We start from the raw sequence: 25,910 nt of genomic DNA on the forward strand, positions 1-25,910 counted from the left end.
AACCTGACTTGTGAAGAAAGATTTAAAAAACTAGGCGTGTTTAGTCTTGAGAAGAGAAGACTGATACATTTTCAAATATCTTAAGGGCTGTTATAAAGGGGGCGGCAATCAGTTGTTCTCCGTGTCCATTGAAGGTAGGACAAGAAATGATGGGCTTAATCTGCAGCAAAAGATATTTAGTTTAGATATTAGGACAAATTTTCTAACTATAAGGATAGTTAAGCTCTGGAATAGGCTTCCAAGGGAGGTTCTGGAGTCCCCATCATTAGAGGTTTTTAAGAATAAAACAGACAAACACCTGTCAGGAATTGTCTAGGTCTACTCAGTCCTGTCACAGCACAAGTGGCTGGACTAGGTGACCTCTCAAGGTCCTTTTCATTATGTTTCTATGATTCTGTAATTTAATATGTCACAAATATAGTGGGAACATAAATGAACTGAATTCACACCTGAGATCCCAAGTCAGTTCACAAGAGATCTCTGCTACCCCCAAGTTACTGTTTTCCTGTAGAACATTAGTCTTGCAGTACCAGGTCATCTTAACAGTGCATCATTACCAGACAGTAACTGCACCACTGATGCGCAACACCAGAGCTTTATAAGAAACTTTGTTTTTACACATGGTGCATGGCATACCTGTATTTTCCTGTTTGCTGATATAGGGCTAGATTCACTAGTAGGTTCAATTAAGCCAAAATGTCCAGCTCTTTTGCATCACTGGAGCAGTGTCAAACAGCTAGTCCAGCTGGTGAATCTAGCCCAGTACTTCAGAATCTAGGGCATTCTGTTAAGGGCCTTCTGCTGCTCCCATTGAATCAAATCCAAAGAGGATCAGACCGCATAAGAGACAATAGTCTACTCCTTCCTCTGTGCAGTTTGGGGGGGGGCAGCAGCAGTATGCTATATAGGTTTTTTTTATTATTTTTTTAAATGTTCCAGTGCACTAAATAACCATTTCACACCCATGTAACAGATTCCAGGGGCATTTGGTCTTCAGCTAACAGTTATTTTGCTTTAATTTTTTTCTTAAGCATAACAAATAAAAGAAAACTTAATAATGAAACCGCAGTCAGTCCACCTGAACGTTTAAGGGAGAGACGCTTATAGGTGATTTTGAGTTACATAGTCAGCTGTGCTTTGTTTTTCTTAATTTTAGCTGCACGTTGCAAGTTTTGATCAAAAAATACTGCAAGCATTTTGGGGAACCTTTTCCAGGCTCCTTAGAATTTCTTATCTTTGATCCAGGCTGTAATTCCAAAGCCTGACAAGTGATATGTCTAAAGCATCACCGGTGTTCTATAAACACACAATGCTCTTCACAGTCAAGGAAATTCAACATGCTTAATGCACAGCTGATTTAATCTCGCTCTGGATCCCAGAGGGGTCATTGTATTCACCCTTTCGCTTGTTTTGTCACTGTGTGGGGACACCATTTATCATAGATTTGACCTGGATGTATATACCATAGTCAGAACAACTTTTCTTCAAGTTGCACTTGAGAGCTATCTTTGTAGATCTCTTAAACTGCTGCCAAGTCGATTGCTCTTATTTCACCCAACCTGGTGAACTCGCCATTGCTGAGTATTTCTCCAAAGGGGAAGAACATGACTGTAATTTTTTGTGCCTGTTACAGGATGAACAGAGTGCAGTATCCATGTTGAAGAAACACCAGATTTTGGAACAGGCTGTAGAAGACTATGCTGAGACAGTGCACCAGCTTTCCAAGACTAGCAGAACTTTGGTTGCAGACAATCATCCGGAAAGGCTAGTATTGCTTTAGAGTTGTTTTTTTAACTGCCGTTAGCAGTTAGATCACTTCATTGGTACACAGTAAAAGATAAAGAATAAGGCAAATTGTAAGTAACTCGGGGGGGGGGCCAAGGAAAGGCAACGTAAAGGCAACCTAAAGGGGGTTATGCAGCTCACAGGAAATAAAACCAAGAGATCTGGTAAATGGAAATGATATTAATTTCCTTTGGAATATTGAGTCTTAGACTGAAAGAAACCTGTTAGTGTTATTGACCATCAATTTAGCGTTAACTTTTGATGCTGAAGGAAATTCTGACTGCCAGAACTATGGGAGAAATACCCAAGCTCCTTTTTCTCAATCCTAGGACAAGTGCATTGTGTGGTCTTAACCTCAGCAAATTGGGATCTTTGTTCATATTTACATTTTCCACAGCCAATGGATGTAGTCTACATTTGCATAGTGGGTCAGATCCTTGGCTGGTGTAATTGGCTTTGCTCCATTGCCTTTAATGGTGCTATACCAGCTGAGGATCTGGCCTGAATGTTCACAGGTCAAGTTTTAGTCGCTTCAGAGACTTGTGTTCTGTATGCTAAATATTCTAACAGTGATTTTTCTTCTTAGATTTTTTTATCCCATAATGTATGTATGTTTATGGATGTATGTTTGTTTTTTTAAAAATCAGTGGTGGCTCAATGTTCTTCTTGGGATTTTTTTCAGTGAGCGCATTAGTATGCGCCAGTCCAAGGTGGATAAGCTGTATGCAGGCCTGAAGGATCTAGCTGAAGAGAGGAGAGGCAAACTAGATGAAAGACACAGGCTATTCCAGCTCAACCGTGAGGTGGATGACTTGGAGCAGTGGATTGCTGAAAGGGAGGTAGTGGCAGGATCCCATGAGCTGGGACAGGATTATGAACATGTTACAGTAAGTTTTTTGGTTATGGCTGCAGACAAATCTGATTTTTCTGGGAGTTGTACACACTAGCTGGGTAATACAAATCAGTGGCAGGGTTTGCTTATTTTATAGACAAGTTTGCAAATGCACTATAGTTTTGAGGCTGTTGGGTCATTTGCATGTTCTTTGCCTCTTCACTATCACATAAGCAATACAGTGTAGAATTCCTGCCGTGGTCATAAACTACTTCAGGTTCCTGCTTGTGAATTACATTGCATGTAAGACACACCAGTATAACATTCTTGATGATCTTACGTAATTTATCTAAAACAGTCATGTGCTCCCCATCACATTTGCGTTGTATTTGTAATTCCAAATGATAGACTTAAGTAAAAAAAAATTAAAAAGTAACCTGGGGCACCACTGACTTAGAGCTGTTTGTTCACATTTTAGATGTTACAAGAGCGATTCCGTGAATTTGCCCGAGACACTGGAAACATTGGACAGGAGCGTGTTGATACTGTTAACCACATGGCAGATGAGCTCATCAATTCTGGACACACTGATGCAGCCACAATTGCAGAATGGAAGGATGGTCTCAATGAGGCATGGGCTGATCTCTTGGAGCTCATTGACACAAGAACACAGATTCTAGCAGCCTCTTATGAACTGCACAAATTTTACCATGATGCCAAGGAGATCTTTGGACGTATTCAAGATAAACATAAGAAACTGCCTGAGGAACTCGGTAGAGATCAAAACACAGTGGAAACACTACAGAGGATGCACACAACATTTGAGCATGATATCCAAGCTTTAGGCACCCAGGTGTGTATTAAGCAAACAATTTTTCAGTGTGTGTTTGGATTTAGAAATCTGGGATGACACCAGACATCTGCTAGTGACTGAGAGACAAGATTTTGGACTGCTTTTCAAAATGCATGGCTTCCACAAATAAGCATGACTTATTTTACTACTTGTATTTGTAATTTGCTTCACTAATTATCATTGTGGAGCTCTTGGTGTCTAACATAGAAATCACTCTAGAAGTCCTCAGCCTTCTATATATACAGATAATTGTTTACAGAAAATTTGTCACCTGCTGCCCTTGATTAGAAAATAAATCATAAAGTCAAAGGGCTTGTATATTGCTTATGATGACAGGTAATGAATGTAAGATTTTCAACCCCAGCTAAAGTCTTCAGCCATACATTTCCCATTAGTACTGGTGCTACATACCAATATAAAAACATGGATGGAAGGGAGGATGGTTGGATAGGTAGGTAGATCAATCTGACTCTCCAGAGGACCTGTTTGATAGGCATAATTGTAGTGCCAACATTACATTGGTTTATGCAGCTGGAAGATGAATTAAGGAAAAAAAAGTTAACTTGAATTAAATAGAACACCTATTTAAGCAATTTCAATAAAAGGTATTGGGCCGGTATTGAACCTATTCATTTTTATTTTATTTTATTTTTTATATCCGTGCTAATATAAAAACACAGATTTTAGCTATTTCTGTGCTCTTAACACAATCTTGGGAAGATTAGTATTAATTATGCTAAAAAGTTACCACTGAAATTTTCTGTACCCTAGTACCCATATTTGCACCCTTTGTGAACATTGCACAAAATAAGATATCCAATGGAAAGACAGGTATTCCAAATGGTATGTTGGGGGAGGGAGGATCAAACATTAAGGGAAACTCCTTAATCCTCTCCAGATTTTCTTATGCTTGGTGTTCTTGTTTCAGTGACTAACAGACTAATAAAGACCATAGATCTTTACGCTAAGTGCAGTTAGTCTACCAAATAGCTGTTTTTGTTATGCATTTGGACATTATAACTTCACCAGTATTGCTTCTTGTAACAGCTTCTGGAAATTGTACATGAGGAGATTTAAAATGGTAAAATTCCCACTGACTTCTATGGGAGCAGAGTTAAGCCAAGGCCAAGAGCTTTTGAACATTTCACCCTTAAAATTCAGAAACCTGTTCATATGATGGACATAATGAGCTCATTCTGATTTGATTTAACTCCATATTCTGTACTTACGCATACACAATATAAAGATTAATAGAGTTCAAAATGCAGTAACCTGTTGGAGCGTTAAATTCGTTAACATTTAAAAAAATCTAAAATGTCCAAATTACAAATAAAAAAACGATTTTCTTAAGGCAGTATATTAAACAGTCAAAAAGAGAATAGCCATTAATATATCATACTAGGAATTATAATCTCCAGTAAGGCATACAGCTATATTTCAATGAATCTTTCAGAGGGGAGAAAAGCAATTCATTGAACTGGGTTGCTATGAATTTATTGAGTTTTTCTGCATTGTTTGGAGAGCCTGGGCCAAATCACCATAGCCCTGCAACTTGTGTAGCCATTTACACTAGGGCAAAGGGAGTGCAAAGTGGGTGTAACACACTACCATTCTGTTCTAATAGTGTTTTGTACCTAGAATCTAAGTCACTTATACAGGATAGGAGACTATATGCTGGAAAGGACTGTCTCTGAAATGATTTGGGTGTCATGCTGGATAACTAACTGAATATGACATCCCAGTGCAATGGTGTGGCTAAAAGAGTTAACATAATCCTTGGAAGCATAAGCAGGGGAAAATCAGCCAGGAGTAGAGAGAGACATTATTTTACCTCTGTATACCACATTAGGGAGACAGTTACTGGAATACTGTGCGTAGTTCTTCCCAAAGGACATTGAAAAACTAGAAAGGATTTAGAACAGAGCTGCAAGAATGGCTTGAGATCTGGAAAACATGCCTTGTCATAGAGACTTGAGAAGGTCAGTCTGTTTAGTTTAGCCAAGAGAATGTTAAAAAGTGACAATCTACAAGGTCTTACATGGGGAAGAGATTTCTGATAGTGGCAGGCTCTTTAATCCAGCATACAAAGATGTGATAAGATCCAGTAGCTGAAAGGTGAAAATAGGCACATTCAGACTGGAAGAAAAGTTCAAATTTTTAAAAAGTGGGTCACTAACCACTGGAACAACTTACCTAGGGACGTGCTGAGTTCTCCATCACTTGAAGTCTTTTAATTAAGACTGGCTATCTTTCTAAAAGATATGTTCTATTTCAACCAGAAACTGCGGGCTTGATGCAAGTATTACTGGTTGAAATTCTGTGACCTCTGTTATGCAGGAGATCAGACTAGATGATCATTATGGTCCCTTCTGGCCTTAAAACCTATGAATCATTTTGCACTGCTGTAAATGATCACCCAAGATGCAGGCTACAGTGAATTGATGTGTGTTTCTTCTGAGGCTTGTTAACCAAAAGTCTCTTCTTCTCTAGGTATGATAAGTTTTAAAATGAAAGGCTGACAGGACACCAGGAGTGTGGTTTTCACAATGCGAAGTTCCAATTCTGAAAACTTACAAAATACTTTAAGGAGCAACTCACAACATAAATTAGCCTCTGAAATTTCCTTGCACTGTGGATTGTTTTGACTAAGACGCACACAGGAGCTGTGATGTTTTTGTTGGTTTGGTTTGGTTTTTAAACACATTAGGTGAGACAACTGCAGGAGGATGCTGCACGCCTTCAGGCTGCCTATGCTGGAGACAAGGCTGACGACATCCAGAAGCGGGAGAACGAGGTCCTGGAAGCATGGAAAGCATTGCTGGATGCCTGCGAGGGACGCAGAGTAAGACTGGTGGATACAGGAGATAAATTCCGTTTCTTCAGCATGGTTCGTGATCTTATGCTCTGGATGGAAGATGTTATCCGGCAGATCGAAGCCCAAGAGAAGCCAAGGTAATATGAACATCTATTAAGGAATATTGCTGCATTATTATGGTAAGGCTGCTACTTTTGCTGAGGAATATAGCAGCTTGTTTAAAGGACTGAGCCAAGATAATGGGACCATGGTTATCCGGATAATTTAGATATCTCCAACCCAATGAAATAAAATGGCTGTCTAACCAACCTTTCCATATAGACAGTGGAAAAGCAGGCAGTGGGTGGCATTTTGGCCCCCCCCCAACCCACAATTAGGAATGGCAGCCATGCTGATTGGCAGATGGAAAGAGGTGCAGAGCTGACTGGAGAGAACTAGTAAAAAGGAAAGGTTGCAATACTCTGGGAGAGTGACCTTACCACACATTAAGTGGGCTGGGCTGTCGTCTGGCTCATAGGAAAAGGTGAGTGGCCCTGTTAAGGGCTAGATAGGCAGAGAATGACTTGCTGCAGCAGCTTCAGAGCAGGTCAGCATGGGGACTCAGATCCACCCTCCCCAGCCCCAGGTGACCAGAAGGTGGGAGGGCAGGGACTACTCATGTCCACACCAGTGCACAAAAAACCCTCTTTTAGCTGGAGCTGGTGGAGCCGCCCTCACCTTCCATGGGGGTGGGAGTAGTTCAATACCAGGTCTTCTCATGATCTGCTGTGGGCATTAGACTAATTGTTCCTTTCTCCAGGGTGGGGCTGAAAAGGAATTTTTTTTCCTCACCACCAGATTGGCCAAGGCGAGCTTTGGAGAAGGGGAGGTTTTTGCCTTCCTCACAGCAGGCTGTGGGATTAGTTGTGGTGGATGTGAAATGGCAGTGAGGCTCTGATGTCACATGTAAGCATGGGGTGGATGTCCAGCACAGGTATTCCATAGGGAAGGGATACAGTGATCAGATTAAAAAGGATTAGTAAAGTATTTTAAGGAGATATTCTTTAAAGGAGTGAAAACGGAGATTCAGGACTCCTATGACTGGTACAGCAGGGAGCCTAGCTGCTTCCTTCCCCAAATCCTAATTCGAGAGGGCAGGTGGCGAGGTGACAGCAGCGAGTTGGCTGTGGAACAGGATGGGTAAAGAGGTTGACACCAGGCCCTCCCACCCAGTATAATAATAAATGATTATGGAATTACCTGTACTGAATGCTTTTATCGGCCAGGCACTCCCTGACATTTAGGAATAAAGTTGTAGCCTATTTAAACCACATCCAGTATCTCCTATCCTTCTGGCATAGCCAGACAATTACAAATCTTTCTCATACAGCCTCTAGAGTATAGCATAGGATTAAAGAGTTAACATCGCATCCCTTTGCTCACTTCATGCCTGTGTTTCAGACCAAAATTGTTCCATTCCTAATGCAACAGTGCGTTTTTGTTTGGAAAAAAAGGTTGAATAGCTTTAAAAAAACTCTAGCCATATCAATTCATCATCAATCCCTTATACCACTTCTCTTTCATAAAGAGCTTTACAACCTGCTGATTTCAGGAAGACAAATCTCATGTGGTTGTTCCATTGAATATCGGCTGAGTGGAAATTCTTGGCACTTTCTTGTTGGATTTAAGGGAGGCCACATTTAGATTCCTTGTGCCTATAAGGCACAGCCATAGTGCAGGCTCCAAGAGCCAATGTTGTCTTGGTGCTCCGGGGCAATGTGGCCATTGTGCCACATTTAGAGAAGAAACGGTGTCTAGTTCAAGTGCGGGGAGGGGCTGGACCTGCCTCTCCCCTCCGATTTTGGAGAGGCAAGCCCTAATAGCAACTAGGGTGACCAGATGTCCTGATTTTATAGGGACAGTCTTGATATTCAGAGCTTTGGCTTATATAGGAACCTATTACCCCCTACCCCCATCCTGATTTTTCACACTTGCTATCTGGGCACCCTAGTAGCAACAATACACAGTATTTACTCTTAGTATTGACCATGGCAAAAATGTGCCTGGTATCCTGTCCCCAGTCGTGCCCATCATGCAGAGGTGGGGTACAACCTTGCTTTCTGTGTATAATGACAAACTGGGAATTGATAAATTCTAGGTTGTGCATTTCTGTTCTAGCTTATTTGTTTAAAAGAACAACTATGTGGTGCCATAAACTTTGGAGTATATGTTTCTAAACCACAATTTGTCATTTTAGGGATGTTTCATCTGTTGAGTTACTAATGAACAATCACCAGGGTATCAAAGCAGAAATTGATGCCCGTAATGACAGCTTTACTACGTGCATTGAGCTTGGCAAATCTCTTCTGGCGAGGAAACACTATGCATCAGAGGAGGTACTGTGCTTGCTGACTATACAAGAGCTGCAGTGCAGCTGAACTATGGATTTTGTTTCAGCTAGAGAAGGCTTGCATTGTGTTATCTGCTGATTAATGAGGTATTCATTTTGTAATGACCGCATTACTTTCAGGTCCATTGCACTTGCTTTGGTGAGATTACTGTATTATTTCTAATCTAGGGCCAGTTCAGTGGTAGCACTTCGCATATCCATGTGGGGAATCAGTATTAGAGTCCCCAGTTTGGCACCTGAACATACAAAACCTTTTGGCCCAGCTAACATGCAGAAGTGACACTCTCAGTTCTGATGTGGAGGACAGATGTGAACTGTTCGGATGATAAAACCTATGAGCAAGGGGGGGCAGCCTTGAGTCTTGTCAAAACCGAGGGGAACAGTATGTCACAGAGCCTATTTAAGAAAGGAGTAGGAGTGGTTTTGTGCCTCGCTGGAGAAAAACAATATCTAGCTTGTGGTGATAGAATATTAAGGGAAAATGTGTCCTGTTTTGAAGTCTTAAGGCAGAAGTCTCTGACTCCCTAGTGCTTAAACCCTGGATTTTATTCCTAATTTATCTTGGTCAGTTTGGGACAAAGTTAGGGTGGCTCTAAGCCTAAGGAAAGATGCACAACCCTCATTTCTTCGTTGCCCCGTTTAGGGAAGAAACCTTATTTTATAGCAAAGTTACTGTCCATCCAGGGAACTGATGATTTCTGTGTGCACATTACAGATAAACACAGTGGACTCTCCTCAAGGGAGACATTTAGTGGGCAACTGGAGTGTCTTTTCTAACCAGTGTTCTTGCTGAGAGCAATGTGGGGTTCATTGAGGTGTGTCAGTGGATTTGACTTTCATCAACATAAACTGTGTAGGGTGCGGGACTGTCCCTCCTTGTCGGTCCTTGAGGGAGGCCACGCCCCCGCGCTGTTGCACCTATGCAGGCAGGCTCAAAGTAGGAAATTGCTCTGTCTGGTGCCCAGGCCCTCAGGCAGGGCTGGTCAGGGCAGGGGTGAGCAGCAAATACAGTTTAGGGTTCACAAGCAGGGGTGAGCAGCAAACACATTTTAGGGGCCAGGTAAAGGGCAGAGCACCAAGCGATCTAGGACACAGTTCTTCAGTGGGAGACCTGAGGTTCAGGGTCATTAGTCTCCCTGGGGCAAGTGGCTAACGGCAGCCCCAGCAGTTCGTTAGCGCCCCAAGCAGCAGGCAGCTCCGGTAGCTCCTCGGCGACCCAGGCGTCTTGGACTTAAGCTCCGGCAGTGGGGGAGAGACGTCTTTCTCCTTTGACAGTTTCTCCCCAGTTGAGCTAAAGGGCCTACCCTTTATACGTCCCCTTCCTACTCCGCCCTCTGCTTCTGGCAGGGCAGGCGTGGATGCCTTGGGCTTTGCCCACCAGGGGCCAGATGCAGGTGTCTCCTTATGCCTCTCAGAGGGAGGCCACCCCCTCTTGCTACAGACTGTTACTAGCATTTAGTAGCCCTTATGGGTTTAGTCATATGGATTATCTGCTAGTGGAAGATGTACACTATGGTTGCATCAGTCAAATTTGATTGGCACAAATAAGTCATGTTCAATTTACATTTCTCACTAATTAATCCACATGTTGTAGTTTTAAAATGTTATATGAAGTCATGCAAATGATATATTTTAATTACAATATTGTACTTATAATCAGGATTCAGAACATTAGTGTGTCCTCATCAAGGTTATTCCTGAGAGAAAGCAACTGCACCCACTTCCACTAAGTTTAATTTCAAGTTCCCCACTGACAGTCTTGCCCAGTGTATCCTGTTTGTGAAAGTCAGTGTCTTTTGTTTGTGGTAACAGCTAATACAGTGTGATTGGCGGTGGTGAGTTATTTGATCCTTATGTAACATTGGTCCATTCTTTTATCTCAGATCAAGGAAAAGTTATTGCAGTTGACAGAGAAGAGAAAAGAAATGATTGACAAGTGGGAAGACAGATGGGAATGGCTGAGACTGAGTAAGAATGCATTTTAATTGCTTATTAGCAGGGTGAGATGTAATTTTTTCTGCATAGATATCTTTGACTACTGGAAGAACACACAAGTACTTATTTTTTAACTTATGCTGGTTGGAGTTGAGTTTACACTGGAATCATAACTCTATAAGATTTGCTACTGCTAGTGGTACAACAACTGAGTAATGGCTGCATTGAGGGCCCAATCCTGCAGCATCAAAGTTCAAATGGACATTTTGCCATTGATTTCAGGGAGGGCAGAATTGGACTTCTAACTAGCTAGAAGCACAATATCTTATGGATGTAATTATTTTTATTTTCTTTTTTACAGTTTATTTTTATTGGGTTTCTACAATGGCTGCACTAACAAAAAGGCATTTGAAAGGGCGTTCCAGGCATGTTACACACGTTCAATAGTACCTGTGTTATTTGCTATAACAGAGTCAACATCTTTGGAAGTGTAGTGGTTCAGAAACTGTATTTTTAAACCTGTAAATCCACTAGGTTTCTTATACCAAAGACAAATAGTCGATAACCATCATATCATGATATCACAATACACAGTGGAGACAGAGGTCACGTTTTACAAAATCTTAAACATGTCCATTTACAGTATAAGGCCCAGCCAGCAATCTGTTATCTTATTATTAATGTACGGTTAATGCATGGATTCTTGCACTGAAGACACATATTTTGCATAGTTCTACCACTACAGAGGTTCCTGAAACACCAGCTGCATCCCTGACAATGCTACTGGAGTAGAGCCCAATTCAGCTCCCACTGAACTCAGCAGAAGTCTCTTCATGTACTTCTACAGGAGCTGGGTCAAGCCCATAGCTAGGAATTTGTGTGCCTTTTGCATCTCAATATAAGCATTGCTCAAACTACCTCAGCAAAGCTAGAACATCAAAATTATTGTCTAGTATAAGTCTATTCAATTCAATTTACTTAGTTCAGAGAGAAATTCAGCCAAAAACACTTAAATCACTCCCTTCCTCCCCCACCCCCAGCACATGTTAAAAACAAGATCTAAAGGTACCTGACTACATTTGTGCCACTTTTGATGTCACTAAGCACTGACTGCCTTACATTTTTGTTCAGTTCTGGAAGTACATCAGTTCTCAAGGGATGCTAGTGTGGCTGAGGCCTGGTTGCTGGGACAGGAGCCGTACCTATCTAGTCGTGAAATAGGTCAAAGTGTGGATGAAGTGGAAAAGTTAATTAAGCGACATGAAGCATTTGAAAAATCTGCAGCTACTTGGGATGAGAGATTTTCAGCGCTGGAAAGACTGACTACCGTAAGTACTCTTTAAGTCCCCAAAGGGCAGCTTTCTTGGCCATTTTCCCATGCTTTGTTGTTTTGTTCACTGTTATAATCATCTTCTAGAAATGCTTCTTGAAAATGGCTGAGCTGCGAGTCGTTACCATGCTCAAATATTTTCACTTCCCGGCTATAATTGCTGGAAGTACATTCACAGCAAGAGGGAAATGATCCCATAGTTGGGACCCTCCTTCCAGGTGATGTTATGGTATTCTCACGCATTGAGGATACCTCTTCAGGGGAGGGAACTCCTGTTATTAGGAAGAGACATAATAGTAATGCGGGATTCAATCATTAGAAACATAAATAGCTGGGTTTGCAATGACCGGGAGGACTGCATGGTGACTTGCCTACCGGGTGCAAAGGTTGCAAATCTCTCGAGATATCTAGATAGATGTATGTGTAGTGCTGGGGAGGAGCCGATGGTCATGGTTCACGTAGGTACCAGTGACATAGGGAAGGATAGGAGAGAGGTCCTGGAGGCCAAATTTACGCTGCTAGTTAAGAGATTGAAGTCCAGAACCTCCATGGTAGCATTCTCTGAAATGCTTCCAGTTCCATGCACAGGGCCATTTAGACAGGCAGAACTGCAGGGTGTCAATGCATGGATGAGATGATGGTGTAGGGGGAGTGGTTTAGATTTATTAGGAACTGGGGAACCTTTTGGTAAAGGGGGAGCCTATACAGGAAGGATGGGACTTCACCCAAACTAAAATGAAATCAGAATGGAACCAGATTGCTGGCATGTAAAATTAAAAAGTTTGTAAAGCAGTTTTTAAACTAATGGCTGGGGGGAAGCCATCAGGTGCGGAGGAACACATGCTTTGGACAGAGACATCTCTTAGGGGAGGTTCTATTAATGGAGATACTCTGTATCCTAGTGAGGAGGAGAGGATGGAAGATGATAAAATATGGGTAGGATCTGATGAGAAACAGTCAAATGAAAAAGAGTCCCATTCAATTACATCACATAATGGCAAACAGCTAAAAAGTGACAATTTTTTTAAGTGCTTATATACAAATGCTAGAAGTCTAAATACTAAGATAGGTGAACTTTGAGTGCCTCATATTAAATGAGGATAGTGATATAATAGGCATCACAGAAACTTGGTGGAATGAGGATAATCAATGGGACACAATAATACCAGGGCACAAAATATATCAGAAGGCCAGAATAGGTAATGCTGGTGGGGGAGCAGCACTATATGTGAAAGAAAGCGTAGAGTCAAATGAAGTAAAAATCTTAAATGAACCAAACGGTACTGAATCTCTATGGATAGTAATTCCAGGCTTGAATAATAAGAATATAGCAGTAGGGATATACTACCAACCACCTGACCAGGATGGTGATAGTGACTGTGAAATTCTCAGGGAGATTAGAGAGGCTGTAAAAATAAAAAAACTCAATAATAATGGGGGATTTCAACTGTCCCCATATTGATGGGGTATATGTCACCTCAGGAGGGGATGCAGAGAAAAAGTTTCTTGACACTTTAAATGACAGCTTCTTGGAGAGTTAGTTCTGAAACCCACAAAAGGAGAGGCAATTCTTGAAGTGGAGCACAGGATCTGATTGAAGACATGAATGTAGCTGAACTGCTTGGTAATAGTGACCATAACATAATAAAATTTAACATCCCTGAGCGCTGCTGGGGGGGGAGGGGGCACGAAAGCAGCCCAACACCCTAGCATTTAATTTCAGAAAGGGGAACTACACAAAAGTGAGGAACTTAGTTAAACAGAAATTAAAAGGTACAGTGCCAAAAGTGAAACCCCTGCAAGCTGCATGGAAACTTTTTAAAGACACCATAATAGTGCCTCAATTTAAATGTATACTCCAAATTAAAAAAATATAGTAAAAGGACCAAAAAAGTGCCACTAAACAACAAAGTAAAAGAAGCAGTTAGAGACAAAAAGACATCCTTTAAAAAGTGGACATTAAATCCTATTGAGGAAAATAGAAAGGAGTATAAACTCTGGCAAATGAAGTGTAAAAATATAATTAGGAAGGCCAAAAAAGAAACTGAAGAACAGGTAACCAAAGATTAAAAAAATTTTTGCTGTTACTTTTTAAGTACATCAGAAGCCTGCTAAACAAACAGTGGGGCCTCTGGATGATCGAGATGCTAAAGGAGCACTCAAGGAAGATAAGGCCATTGTGGAGAAACTAAATGAATTCTTTGCATCGGTCTTCACAGCTGAGGATGTGAGAGAGATTCCCAAAGCTGAGCCATTCTTTTTAGGTGGCAAATCTGAGGAAACTCCCAGATTGAAGTGTCATTAGAGGAGGTTTTGGAACAAATTGATAAATTAAACAGTAATAAATCACCTGGACCAGATGGTATTCACCTAAGAGTTCTGAAGGAACTCAAATGTGAAATTCCAGAACTACTAACTGTGGTATGTAACCTATCATTTAAATCAGCTTCTGTACCTGATGACTGGAAGATAGCTAATGTGACACCAATTTTTTAAAAAGTCTCCAGAGACGATCCCAGCAATCACAGGCCAGTAAGCCTAACTTCAGTAACAGGCAGATTGGTTGAAACTATAGTAAAGAACAGAATTATCAGACATTTAGATGAGCAAGATTTGTTGAGGGAAGAGTCAACATGGTTTTCATAAAGAGAAATCATGCCTCACCAATCTGCTAGAATTCTTGGAGGGGGTCAACAAGCATGTGGACAAGGGTGATTTGTGGATATAGTTACTTAGATTTTCAGAAAGCCTTTGACAGGGTCCCTCACCAAAGGCTCTTAAGCAAAGTAAGTTGTCATGGGATAAGAGGGAAGGTCCTCTCCTGGATCAGTAACTGGTTAAAAGATAGGAAACAAAGGGTAGAAAGAAATTATCAATTTTCAAAATGGGAGAGAGATAAATAGTGGTGTCTCCCAGGGGTCTGTACTGGGACTACTACAGTTCAATATACTCATAAATAATCTGGAAAAAGGGGTAAACAGTGAGGTACTCAAGACAGTTAAGTCCACAGCAGACTTTGAAGAGTTACAAAGGGATCTCACAAAACTGGGTGACCGGGCAACAAAATGGCAGATGAAATTCAATGTTGATAAATACAAAGTAATGCACATTGGAAAACATAATCCCAACTATACATATAAAACGATGGGGTCTAAATTAGCTGTTACCACTTAAGAAAGAGATCTTGGAGTCATTGTAGATAGTTCTCCAAAAACATCCAGCGGCAATCAAAAAAGCTAACAGAATGTTGGGAAAGGGATAGATAATAAAACAGGAAATATCATATTGGCTCTTTATAAATCCATGGTATGCCCATATCTTGAATACTGCGTGTGGATCTGGGTGCCCTATCTCAAAAAAGATATATTGGAATTGGAAAAGGTACAGAAAAGGGCAACTAAGATGATTAGGTGTATGGAAAAGTTTCCATACAAGGAGAGATTAATAAGACTGGGACTTTTCAACTTAGTAAAGAGGTGACTAAGGGGGAATATGATAGAGATCTATAAAATCATAACTGGTGTGCAGAAAGTAAATAAGGAAGTGTTATTTATTCCTTCTCCTAACACAAGAACTAGCAAATGAAATTAATAGGCAGAAGGTATAAAACGAACAAAAAGAAGTATTTCTTCACACAACGCACACTCAACCTATGGAACTCTTTGCCAGAGGATGTTGTGAAGGCCAAGACTACAATGAGGTTAAAAAAAGAGAGAGATGAATTCATGGAGGATAGGTCCATCAGTGGCTTTTAGCTAGGATGGGCAGATATGCAAAACCATGCTCTGAAGTATTCCTAGCTTTTGTTTCCCAGAAGCTGGGAATGGGTGACGGGATGGATCACGTGATGATTATGTGTTCTGTTCATTCCCTCTGAAGCACCTGGCATTGGCCACTGTTGAAAGACAGGATACTGGGCTAGATGAACCATTGGTCTGACCAGTACGGCCTTTCTTATGTTCTTATGTAATATTTACACTTTCCATTCAGTTTATTAAATCAAATTGACCCTGTCACTCAGGCACTAAAAATGTCTTTCCCATTCATGCTAATATCCTCCCCAGCTCACTCCATCCTGCCTGCCTCCAGAGAGAGCCTGAATGGATGGCCTTTGCAACAAATTGGAGCTGTGTCAGACCAGGAGGCAAGGAAAGAAAGCAAGTTCCAGAATTGAGGGTCCCCTCTAGCTCACTGATGTATAAATTGCATTACTTGCCAGGGCTTTAATAGTTTGGGATGTTTTCTGTATATTTAATATAATATATTTTTGGAAGGTAGGAACACAAACAGTAAATTACTGTGAAAATGCTCCATTAGTTGCTAGTGTAGGAGATAGTAATTAGGGTCCTGATACTACTTGTCCTTCCTTATACGGACTGCAGTGTGACAGCACACTTGATTAATGCTTTGCAGGACGGGACCCAAAAGTTTTGTTGCAATAAACTTTAATTTTAATGATGAATCAATAAAAGCCCTGAGTTATAGTCATCTTCTAGAAACGCTTCTTGAAAATGTCTGAACTGTGAGTCATTACCAGGCTCAAATATTTTCTCTCCCCAGCTGGAATTACTGGAAGTACGTCGACAGCAAGAGGAAGAAGAAAGAAAGAGGCAGCCTCCTTCTCCAGAGCCAAGCCCAAAGGTTTCAGAAGATGCAGATTCACAACAATGGTAAGCTCAGACCAAAGAAGGCAAACTGCAAATGAAATTACTCCCCGCTTTGACCATACAAATAATAGTAAACTTTCCTTCAGACCAAACTTTCAGGTGTACTGATGTGAGGACCCCAGGGTTAGAGAGAGAGAGAGAGTTTGCATGTGTGCGCGCACACGCGCCTTAAGTGGAATGTTGTGTTTCAGATTATAAATGATAGTGGCAGGATGGTAGATGCTAGTACCTTGCACACAGAGGTGCCCTGCTTCTTTGCTGAGTCATTTACCTGAACTCTGCATGAAAGATTTAGGATATTTACTAATGAGTCATAGTGGAAGGTGCATTTTGTTAACTGTTACCAGGAGACAAGAGGGGCAGGATTGTCACTCTGAGGCAGAGGGAACTACCCATTGGGAGCAAAGAACCCTAGGAACAACCAAGTTTGGGCAGAACTTGTGTTCCATTGTAGTTTGAGTTGCCAGTAAAGCCAAATGCAGAGATGGGATAAGTGTGCTCTAGTACAGTGTGTCTATATTTTGCAGTGAGCAGGGTGGGAACTGCATCTGTCTGCAATGATTAAATGGAAACAATTGTCCTCAATCACCTGCTCAAATAATCTTTGATTCAAAACTAAAGAATGAGGGGGAATTCTGAGTTTAGGGAGGAAGGCCCACAAATAACAGCCCAGTTTCATTTATGTTGTCACTGGAAATCTCTGTGAGTCTGCACGGAGCTTGGCTGACCTGCTTAGGCTAACACAGTGAGGGCTAAACCCATTAAAGTCAATAGACAGACTGGTTCATTCTCAGCGTAAAGACATATGGATAAAGCTTTCTAGGCCTGGACAATATTTGAGAAAGTTGCTTAGTGTGCACCAACTACAGTTACAATCTAATTCACACACAAACAATGATTGCTATTATTTTCTATGTGATGTGGACAGAATCCTAGTCAGGCTATTATTTTTGTAATGTAAAAGACACAGGGCCTGATTTGCCCTCACTTACACCGTTACATGTCTGGAGTGAGTAATCCACTGAGCTCAATGCACTTACACTTTTAAAACTGGTGTAAATTGGAGGAGATTCAGGCATTTGTATAACAATTGCTTCTATTTCTACAGGGCACAAAATTCAGTAGGAAAGCCTGTTTTTTGTAAGGAAGGTTTTGTGACTTTCTAGAATTTCATACAATTTTATTTTCTGTCTCCCAACAGGGATGGTACAAAAGGAGAACAGGTTTCCCAAAATGGTTTGCCATCAGACCAGGAATCTCCACGGGTTAGTTACCGCTCCCAAACCTACCAAAACTACAAAAACTTTAATAGCAGAAGGACAGCCAATGACCGTCCATGGTCTGGACTGTGATATACAAAACCAATTGCAGCGAAAACCATCTTTATTCAGTATTTTATTGGTTTAATCTTTTGGCTTCAAATTCCCCTGCTGCTTTTTTCTTCTCCCATCCAGTTGACTTTTATTTAATTAGTAGACCTCTTGGATATATATTTGCTTCACTCTAATCCTTGTTTATTTGAATCTCTTCACTGACACTCAGTTGAGTTAAGTGACACTTTTATTTCCTGTTACTTATTGTGAGTTTTTCATGTCATTAATAGCATTAAGATTTTACAGCTAAACCATCCTTTAGATGAGTAATTGAGATTTAATGAGATTACATCATAATGAAGATGAAAACTAGAATCTGACAGGTATGACGCATCCAGTTATACTAACATGTTTCCACGCGGCAACATTATTAAATGAACTGCATTAGCAAGTGAGTTATTTACAAGGCTGGAGATAATACATGCAAGTGAGCTTGGCAATACAGGCTGAGTGGGAGGGAAGAGTTATAACTACCAAAAATAAAAGCCTTAAAGGTTAGTTGTGTAACATTCCATGCAGAATGAACTCTTTAACTGAAGATAAAAATAAACAGAGAACCTAGAACGCTAAAACATTAGCAACTGGATTTATCTTTGGTATTTAATCTTTATAAAGAGTTTTAACCATTTAGGGCCAGATTCTTCCCTCAGTTCTGCTCAGTTTACATCATAGAAACTCCATTGACTAAAATGGAGGCACCCTGGACATACAGTGTTGTAACTGAGAGCAGATTACCAACTCTGAAAAAGGAGCTGCAGTGCTTTCTTTAAAAAAAAAAATACACATAACTATATAAGAACCCACATATTTAACTGAATATAGGCTAAGTCATCCTTGCTTCATTCATGTGGGTAATCCTTATCAACCAGAGATGTCCAAATGAGGTCAATGGGAGGATGCATATGAATAAGGCAAGCAGGAGTTAGCCTCATATGTGCAGACTTAAAAATCACCAGTAAATACATTTATTTATAACAACAGAATATTAGATAATTGGTTTGTCTGTTACCATTCCTGCCAAGGCCTGAAATCAGGGGCTGTTTCCCCTGCAACGCTTGAATTTCTCTAACCCTCAGAGTGCTGTAAAGAATGCTGCTGCTCCTTGTTAAGTCTTTGGACCTGATCCTGTATGGTGCTGACAGTCACCTTAAATAACCTAAATGAGGGCACCTTCTAAGTTTGAGCCCTTGGGCATTAAAGTTATCATTTTTGCAGTGGAAATGCAAATCCTGAACTCAGATTTTGGCAGGAAATGCGTTTCAGCAGTTTACCTTTCAAATACCTATCCCTGTTGCTTTTGGTTCTGCACATATATTCTGTAAACATTCTGGGGTGTCAGAGAGTTTTCTGTGTTGTTCCTTTCTCCAATAAAGCATTTCCGTTCACCTCTAATATTAGAATGATGAAATGAATATATCGTTTTAAATGCCAGAGCTTTGCAAAGTGATGCCACAAGTAAATGTGACAAGGAATTTGAGAGCGGGCCAGCAGTAGCATCACAAAATTTCCATATACAATCAACTTTCTTAGCTGCTACCATAACCTTATTCAACTTTTATTTTCTTTTGGTTTTGTTCTTTATTATGGAATCTTTTTATAACACATCTTCATTTTAATCTTCACCATCTGCATGTTGATCTCTTAATGAGAGTCTATAATTTAATGAACCCCATCTTGCAAATACATCAAACATACACCAGTTTTGCTATTTGTGACAGAGAGTTGACATAAGCTACTGTTGAGTATTAAAATTTAGATTTCAAAAGAGTATCTTAGCAAAGGTGACTGATGGATTGTTCTCCAACAATTGTACTTTTACCGTAACTTGTCTTTCCACTTCATGATGCTTATTTTTTTTTTTTTTTTTTTTTTTTTTTTTTTTTTTTTTGTCAGGGTAACAACATATAGCTTCTTAATCCTTTTTTAATTTCTGTATACAAATATACACAAATGTTCTGGTGGATTCCATGCACCAGTGTTGGGTCTCTGTGCCTTTAAAAGTATTACAGTAATCATGAAGCATTGCTGCTTCTTCAGACTTAGCAGACTAGGAAGCCTTCACATAAGTCATTTAGGTAGATATAATTTTTAGTTTTTATTATTAGGATTAAATATACAAATTTTGCTTTTACTGTCAATAAAAATGAGTAAAAATCATAATGCCAGACACTAAGGGAATATAATATTTTACATGTTAATCATGGCCTCCATTTTTGGCCTAAAATCTCAAAATTGTATCATTACCAGAACAGTTTATAGGCTGTAATATATTTGTATTTGAAGAAGACATGTATGTCTCTTTATTCTTTGAGTTGTGGTGCAGAGACTCAAGGCGATAAACTGAATGTAATATTGCTTCATGCACTTTGAAAATCAGAGGGGTGTTTCTAATCATGTCACCTGCTGTTGTGTTGCATGTCACAGTCATGATTTAAATACCTCATGAATAGTAGCTAGCCACTAAAGTACCTGCAGCTAACCTCCCATAAACTGTCACAATGAAGAAAATTGTATTCATGTGTGTTACCGGTTTCGTTGTTGTAACGGTACAGTTTGCTTTTAACGTTTGTCCTCTCTTGTGTTGCTTCTGCATGCTCAAAGCATGTTTCCATTAAAGTTTATTTAGCTCCTATTTTTTTTCTTATTTTCATAAGAAATATTTTTGGTCCATGTGCAGATTTATTTTGCTTATCTTTTGTTCATTATGGATAACATAAAAAAATTATGCTGCAAAAATTTCCACTGAAGAGCACCCAAAGAGCTTTTCATAATCCTAACGTAACTGTAGTGTTTTAATTTTCATATGCATTTTGTTTTTTATTTCAATCCACTAATTAAAATCAATAGCTAAATTGTAAGTGAAAGTAGAAGTTCAAGGACTGGTTATGTAATTAAAATTGGCAATTGCCATTTAAAACAACAGGTTTGCAAATCACAGCAGTGAGTTACTTTGTCTCCAGTGAAAGCATTCTAACTAGATCTGCAGTGGCTGTACTGAAAAACATCCCTGTTTTACCTAAATGAGTAGATATAGGTACCTCCGTATCTGTGATATTCTCATATCCTTCCTATATTTACTGTGGGAAATATGTTGAATCCTGCAAATATTGAGGTTAATTAATAAATAGTTTTATATAGTTATATAAGGCTATTGGCAAGTATTTAAGTTACTATCATCCACTGTAATGTACAGTTTATACACATTCCCAGTAATTAATTCTTACTGTTTATTTAAACTTCATACAGTCTCACTGTATAGATCTGTCAATTTAGAAACAAGAAATTGTTTCAAGAACAGTAATTCAGCTGTTACTAGCCAAATAGCCTTTTGCTTAAGGCTTTTTTTTTTTTTTTTTTTTTTAACATGACAAAGCATGATATTAGCCTGATTTGTGATAACATCCATTTCTTGGTAACCATTCTGGCAGTGTTAGGATAATCATCCACCAGTTTTTTTTCCTGTAGCATGTTTTATTTTATTATGATATTTGGTTAAAAGTAGCAGTTGTTACTGGCTTCGATTTCACACAGTTTGCAGAATAAACTCTGCCACTGCTTTTACTAAAGCTACATCAACACTGCAAGCTAGAAGTGTGATTCCCAGCTTGTGTACACGTTCTTGTGCCAGTTCAATGTAGAAATAGTAGTGCAGCCATGGTAGCACTGTCAGCAGCCACGTGGCTTAGCTCTGCTGAGTACAAACCGGCCTGAAATGGCTGAGTACATCCTCAGTACTGCTTAGCAGCACTGCCCCTGCCCATGCATTGAGGTAGCATGCGTATTGTGCACGCGAGCTGGGAATCACACCTGTAGCCCACAGTGTAGACGTAGCTGAAAGTTGAAAAATACTGATGGGAAATAGATAGAACCATAGTGCAAGGTGGACATTTTCAAGTGGCACTTGTTTTCCCATAAACTGGATTGTAGGGTTGACCTTATTGATTGAATATGCCTGAAATTTAATGCGAGTTGTGAGTCGTTCCCTGTTTCAGTGATGTCATGTCTATACTCTGAAAATTTAGTTTGCATAAAGGCAGTTAACCAATCCTTCCCAAATTCATAACAAGTGTATACTTCAATTTTTCTAGGGCTCAGTATATGAAGTACAATGGTGTAAGATACAATAATTCATAGTTGACAGGCATGAAAAGTTCTAGCAAAGGGAGGCCTAATTTATAGTTCGTTGCCTAATAATCCTGCTGCTTTCGGTTTGTTCAGACCCTGTGCAACAGTGGGAATGTCTTTAATTATTGTGCCATTTTCAAATTCTTGCTTGCATAAAAATGGTACAGAATGTTTGTAATCTACTAGAGCATTAGCAACAATGAGCTTTAGTAACTTGCTAATAATAATACCAGGCACTCATTGTGTAATCTGTGGGCTGCTACCAAGGGTTCTACATGTCAAAGTAATGGTACAGGAAAAAATAAAACTGGAACCAAGCTGCATTGCAAAAGCACTTAGCCATTAGGATTCCAATTTAAAAGATTTTTGGATGAATGGCTCCTGAAGACGTCGACAGCTTGACCAGTCAGAGCTGCTGGAAACCTGGCTGCTCTCTAGGCTATCTCGAACACAGTGCAGCAGGCAACGCGATCAACAAAGCAAGTGATGGGCAAGGCCTTGGTTCTGTCTTTGTTTGGGGGTAAATAGCTGTGTGATGTTGAGTGATTGTGGTGGTTTCCAGTTCCTTTAACATAAATCCAATCCACCTAATAATGAAGTCTGTAATCGACTTTGATAAATTGACGCTTGACCTCTCACATTTTCCTTGCCTTTAAGATCCAAATCCTAACTGGGATGATGGACATGAAATGCATGGTGTAATCTTCCTAATTTCTGCATGTTTTGATTATATTGTGTTATCTGGGGCATGGGGAGAAAGAGCATTTACAGAAACCAGTCAATTGTGCAACATACCCTAAAGCTGTGTTTTTGTGAATGCTCCTGGACAGTTCTGATAGTATTTTCTATTTACTTTAATACATGTTTATAATTTATATTAAACTTACAATAGTAAAATTATAAATATATGTAAGGTGGCTGATGTCTATAACTTCAATTATTCCTCTAATGTATACAGAAGTGTGATTGTTACTGTTGCAAGTCTTTGAGTACTTAGCAATGGGATGAAATGCTCTCATTTTAGGAGTGACAATATATAAAAGAATATGGACTGACTAGCAGAACAAAGTGCAGTAAAACTCACACTGATGTTTAGCTCAGTCTTATTTTTCCTTTTTTTTTGCTTTTCACCTGTAAAATGGGTACTAATCCATTCATACCTTCTAATTTCCTTGGCCTTCTATGTCTCCATGGGGTGTGAAAGTGATTTTACTGGACTATCTCACTCTATAGACAAAGTGTATACTCAGCCACATTGTGCAGGATAGCAAATTAACTCTAAGATGCTGTTGCTTTGTGTGGCCTCCAGCTGAAGGTGTTTTTCCACTGTTCCTAGATGGCAGAAACTGTGGAAACAAATGAAATGGTCAATGGAGCTGCAGAACAGAGGACAAGTTCAAAAGAATCTAGTCCTGTTCCTTCCCCAACTGCAGACCGCAAAGCCAAGACTACCATTCAGGCTCAGACCGCGGCTACCCTACCAGCCAAAACACAAGAGATTCCTTCAGCTCAGATGGAGGGCTTCTTGCATCGTAAGCATGAATGGGAGACACACAATAAGAAAGCCTCAAACAGGTAAAGTAGCCAGTGTTTAATGCAAATAAGTTTCCTGTCCAAATATACTGAAAAAAACTACTAAACATCATTATTTGTACTATATAACCACTAGAGGCCCCCGTCAACATTAAGGCCCTATTGTGCTAGGTGATGCACAGACACATGGTAATAGATAGTTCCTACCCTGAAGAGTTTACGGTCTAAATAAACAAGGAAGACAAAGGATGGAGAAAGGAGTTTTATTGTGTTTCCTTATTACAGATGGGGAATTGAGGTACTGGGAAATTCAGTGACTTGCCCAAGGTGATGCAAGAAGTTGTTTTAATTGTTTGTACATAAACTCCTTCCATCCACACTGCAATCTGCTGAAAGTGTGGGTTAAAGTTAGTTTTGTATGTCCTAGCTGATTTAATTTCTAAGGGACTTATTCTGCAGTTCCCATACCGGGAACACTCCCATTGAAAGTTTTGTCTTTGTGGGGAAGCAGAATCTAGTCATAAATGACCATGGAGGGGAAGCACTGGGAAAACCAATACTATAAGTTGTTTGGAAAGGAAAGTCTTGTCTGAATCCTGGTCTAGCTCACCAATCCCTATTTCTACGCAAGAAGTGAAATGTTGGGTAGCAGCCAAGAGGCAAAGATTCAAATTACAGTACAGTAGCTGTCTTTTTCCTCTCAACTGGAATCCCACTTCATATGGAAAAAACTATTTTTGTGCTGTGGCTACTGTTGAGGAAAAACGTTTTTCCACAGAATTGAGATTCCACAGTAACGTGTCAAACTGTAAAACTATGTGGATAGTTAGGTCATAGGTATTAATATTCAGGGAGACCTGCTTCTAGTATTCCTTTCTTTTTACAACCACGTTACAGAAGAAGGTAATAATTACGGCTACAGAGTGTATATAAGAATCTAGAATTTTATATTCAATTCCTCCACTATCTTATAACACAGTGAAAAATCCCTCTATGAGAACAAGTATTCATTAAAAGGTCAATCAGTTTCTCTTTCAAGCTTGTAAACTGCCTATTCTTCCAAACAATATTCCCACTCTTAAGGTATGCTAATGTGGTATAAGGGAGAGTTCTAGAAATCGCTGTTCCATTTGGCACAAGATCAGTACTTTTGTCCTGAAACAGCACTTGCATAAGAGAATTCACAGCCTGCAGTTATGAGGGCAATACGTGCTTTGCTACCTCCCCAGACTGAGCTGATGCTCGTTTTATAAATGTGTAAAGATAATTGTGTTTGTTTCAGTCAGATTCATGGTTCATTAAAAAGAATTAGACTTATGTCTGCTTTGATTACTTTCCCTCTCTTGAAGATCGTGGCATAATGTGTACTGTGTTATAAACAACCAAGAGATGGGCTTCTACAAAGATTCCAAGGCTGCTGCTTCTGGCATTCCCTACCACAGTGAGATCCCCGTCAGTTTGAAAGAAGCAGTCTGTGAAATAGCAGTTGATTACAAAAAGAAGAAACATGTGTTCAAGCTAAGGTAAGATTGTTGGAGCACCACTCTGGGAAAGGAAAGGTTTTGCAAAGCATTTTCTTTCCCTGACAAACAGTTCCCAATTCTACAAGGCGCTGACTGCCCTCATCTTCCGGTAAAGACAAAGGAATTTGAGGACACTCAGCCACCACTCCACTGTCTGGAAACTGGCCCTTTAACATGTAGCACCAGATTTATTTATTTTTTTAGTTTCTTAATTGCCAAAGAAGCTAAGTTCAGCGTCACTGATTAATTATTTTGAGTGAGATTCTGACACTCTTACTCATATGAGCATTGACTAAAGTTCTACTCAGGTGAGTCAGTGCTATCCAATGTAGAATAACTGGACACTTTTTTTAATTTGTTAAACAGAACTATATGAGGGCTGATCTACACTACACAGTTAATTATGTCAGTGTCTACACTACAGCCTTCCTCCCGCTGATGTAAGTGCCTTACTACACCAACATAACAACTCCACCTCCTAGAGAGGTGTAAAGCTTATGTCGGTTAGTTAGGGCAACACAGTGTCCCTCTAGCCTTCTAGATACTGTGTTACTTACATGGGGTGTTGGTTGGGCAGCTACAGTCCAGCTGCCTCCCACTTCCTTGGAGAACTGGGCAGCTGGCCCTGTTCCTGGCTGGGAGCTGAAGCGAGAATGGACCCCACTTCCAACTGGGAGCTAGGGCAAGAAGCTCTGGTGTCATCTGTCGTCTTCCTCCCTCCCTCCTCCCCCCCTCACCACCACCACCACC

At 40.0% G+C, this 25,910-nt stretch overlaps 1 protein-coding gene across 3 annotated transcripts in view; it reads left to right on the forward strand.

Annotated features, from left to right (window-relative positions):
- Positions 1-25,910, forward strand: part of SPTBN1 (spectrin beta, non-erythrocytic 1) — a 187,995-nt gene that overhangs the window by 156,313 nt on the left and 5,772 nt on the right. For all 3 annotated transcript variants that reach the window (XM_067565154.1, XM_067565155.1, XM_067565156.1), the window contains 11 exons: positions 1,634-1,764; positions 2,468-2,672; positions 3,096-3,470; positions 6,178-6,422; positions 8,522-8,660; positions 10,558-10,642; positions 11,741-11,937; positions 16,500-16,609; positions 17,808-17,871; positions 23,441-23,679; positions 24,987-25,160. In XM_067565154.1, coding sequence (XP_067421255.1) covers positions 1,634-1,764; positions 2,468-2,672; positions 3,096-3,470; positions 6,178-6,422; positions 8,522-8,660; positions 10,558-10,642; positions 11,741-11,937; positions 16,500-16,609; positions 17,808-17,871; positions 23,441-23,679; positions 24,987-25,160 — 1,964 coding nt within the window. The remainder of the gene's footprint in view (positions 1-1,633; positions 1,765-2,467; positions 2,673-3,095; positions 3,471-6,177; positions 6,423-8,521; positions 8,661-10,557; positions 10,643-11,740; positions 11,938-16,499; positions 16,610-17,807; positions 17,872-23,440; positions 23,680-24,986; positions 25,161-25,910) is intronic.

The sequence above is a fragment of the Emydura macquarii genome, unplaced genomic scaffold (assembly GCF_026122565.2).
Source record: "Emydura macquarii macquarii isolate MOO-44397 ecotype Brisbane River unplaced genomic scaffold, CSIRO-AGI_Emac_v2 contig_2676, whole genome shotgun sequence".
Lineage (NCBI taxonomy): Eukaryota > Metazoa > Chordata > Testudines > Chelidae > Emydura > Emydura macquarii.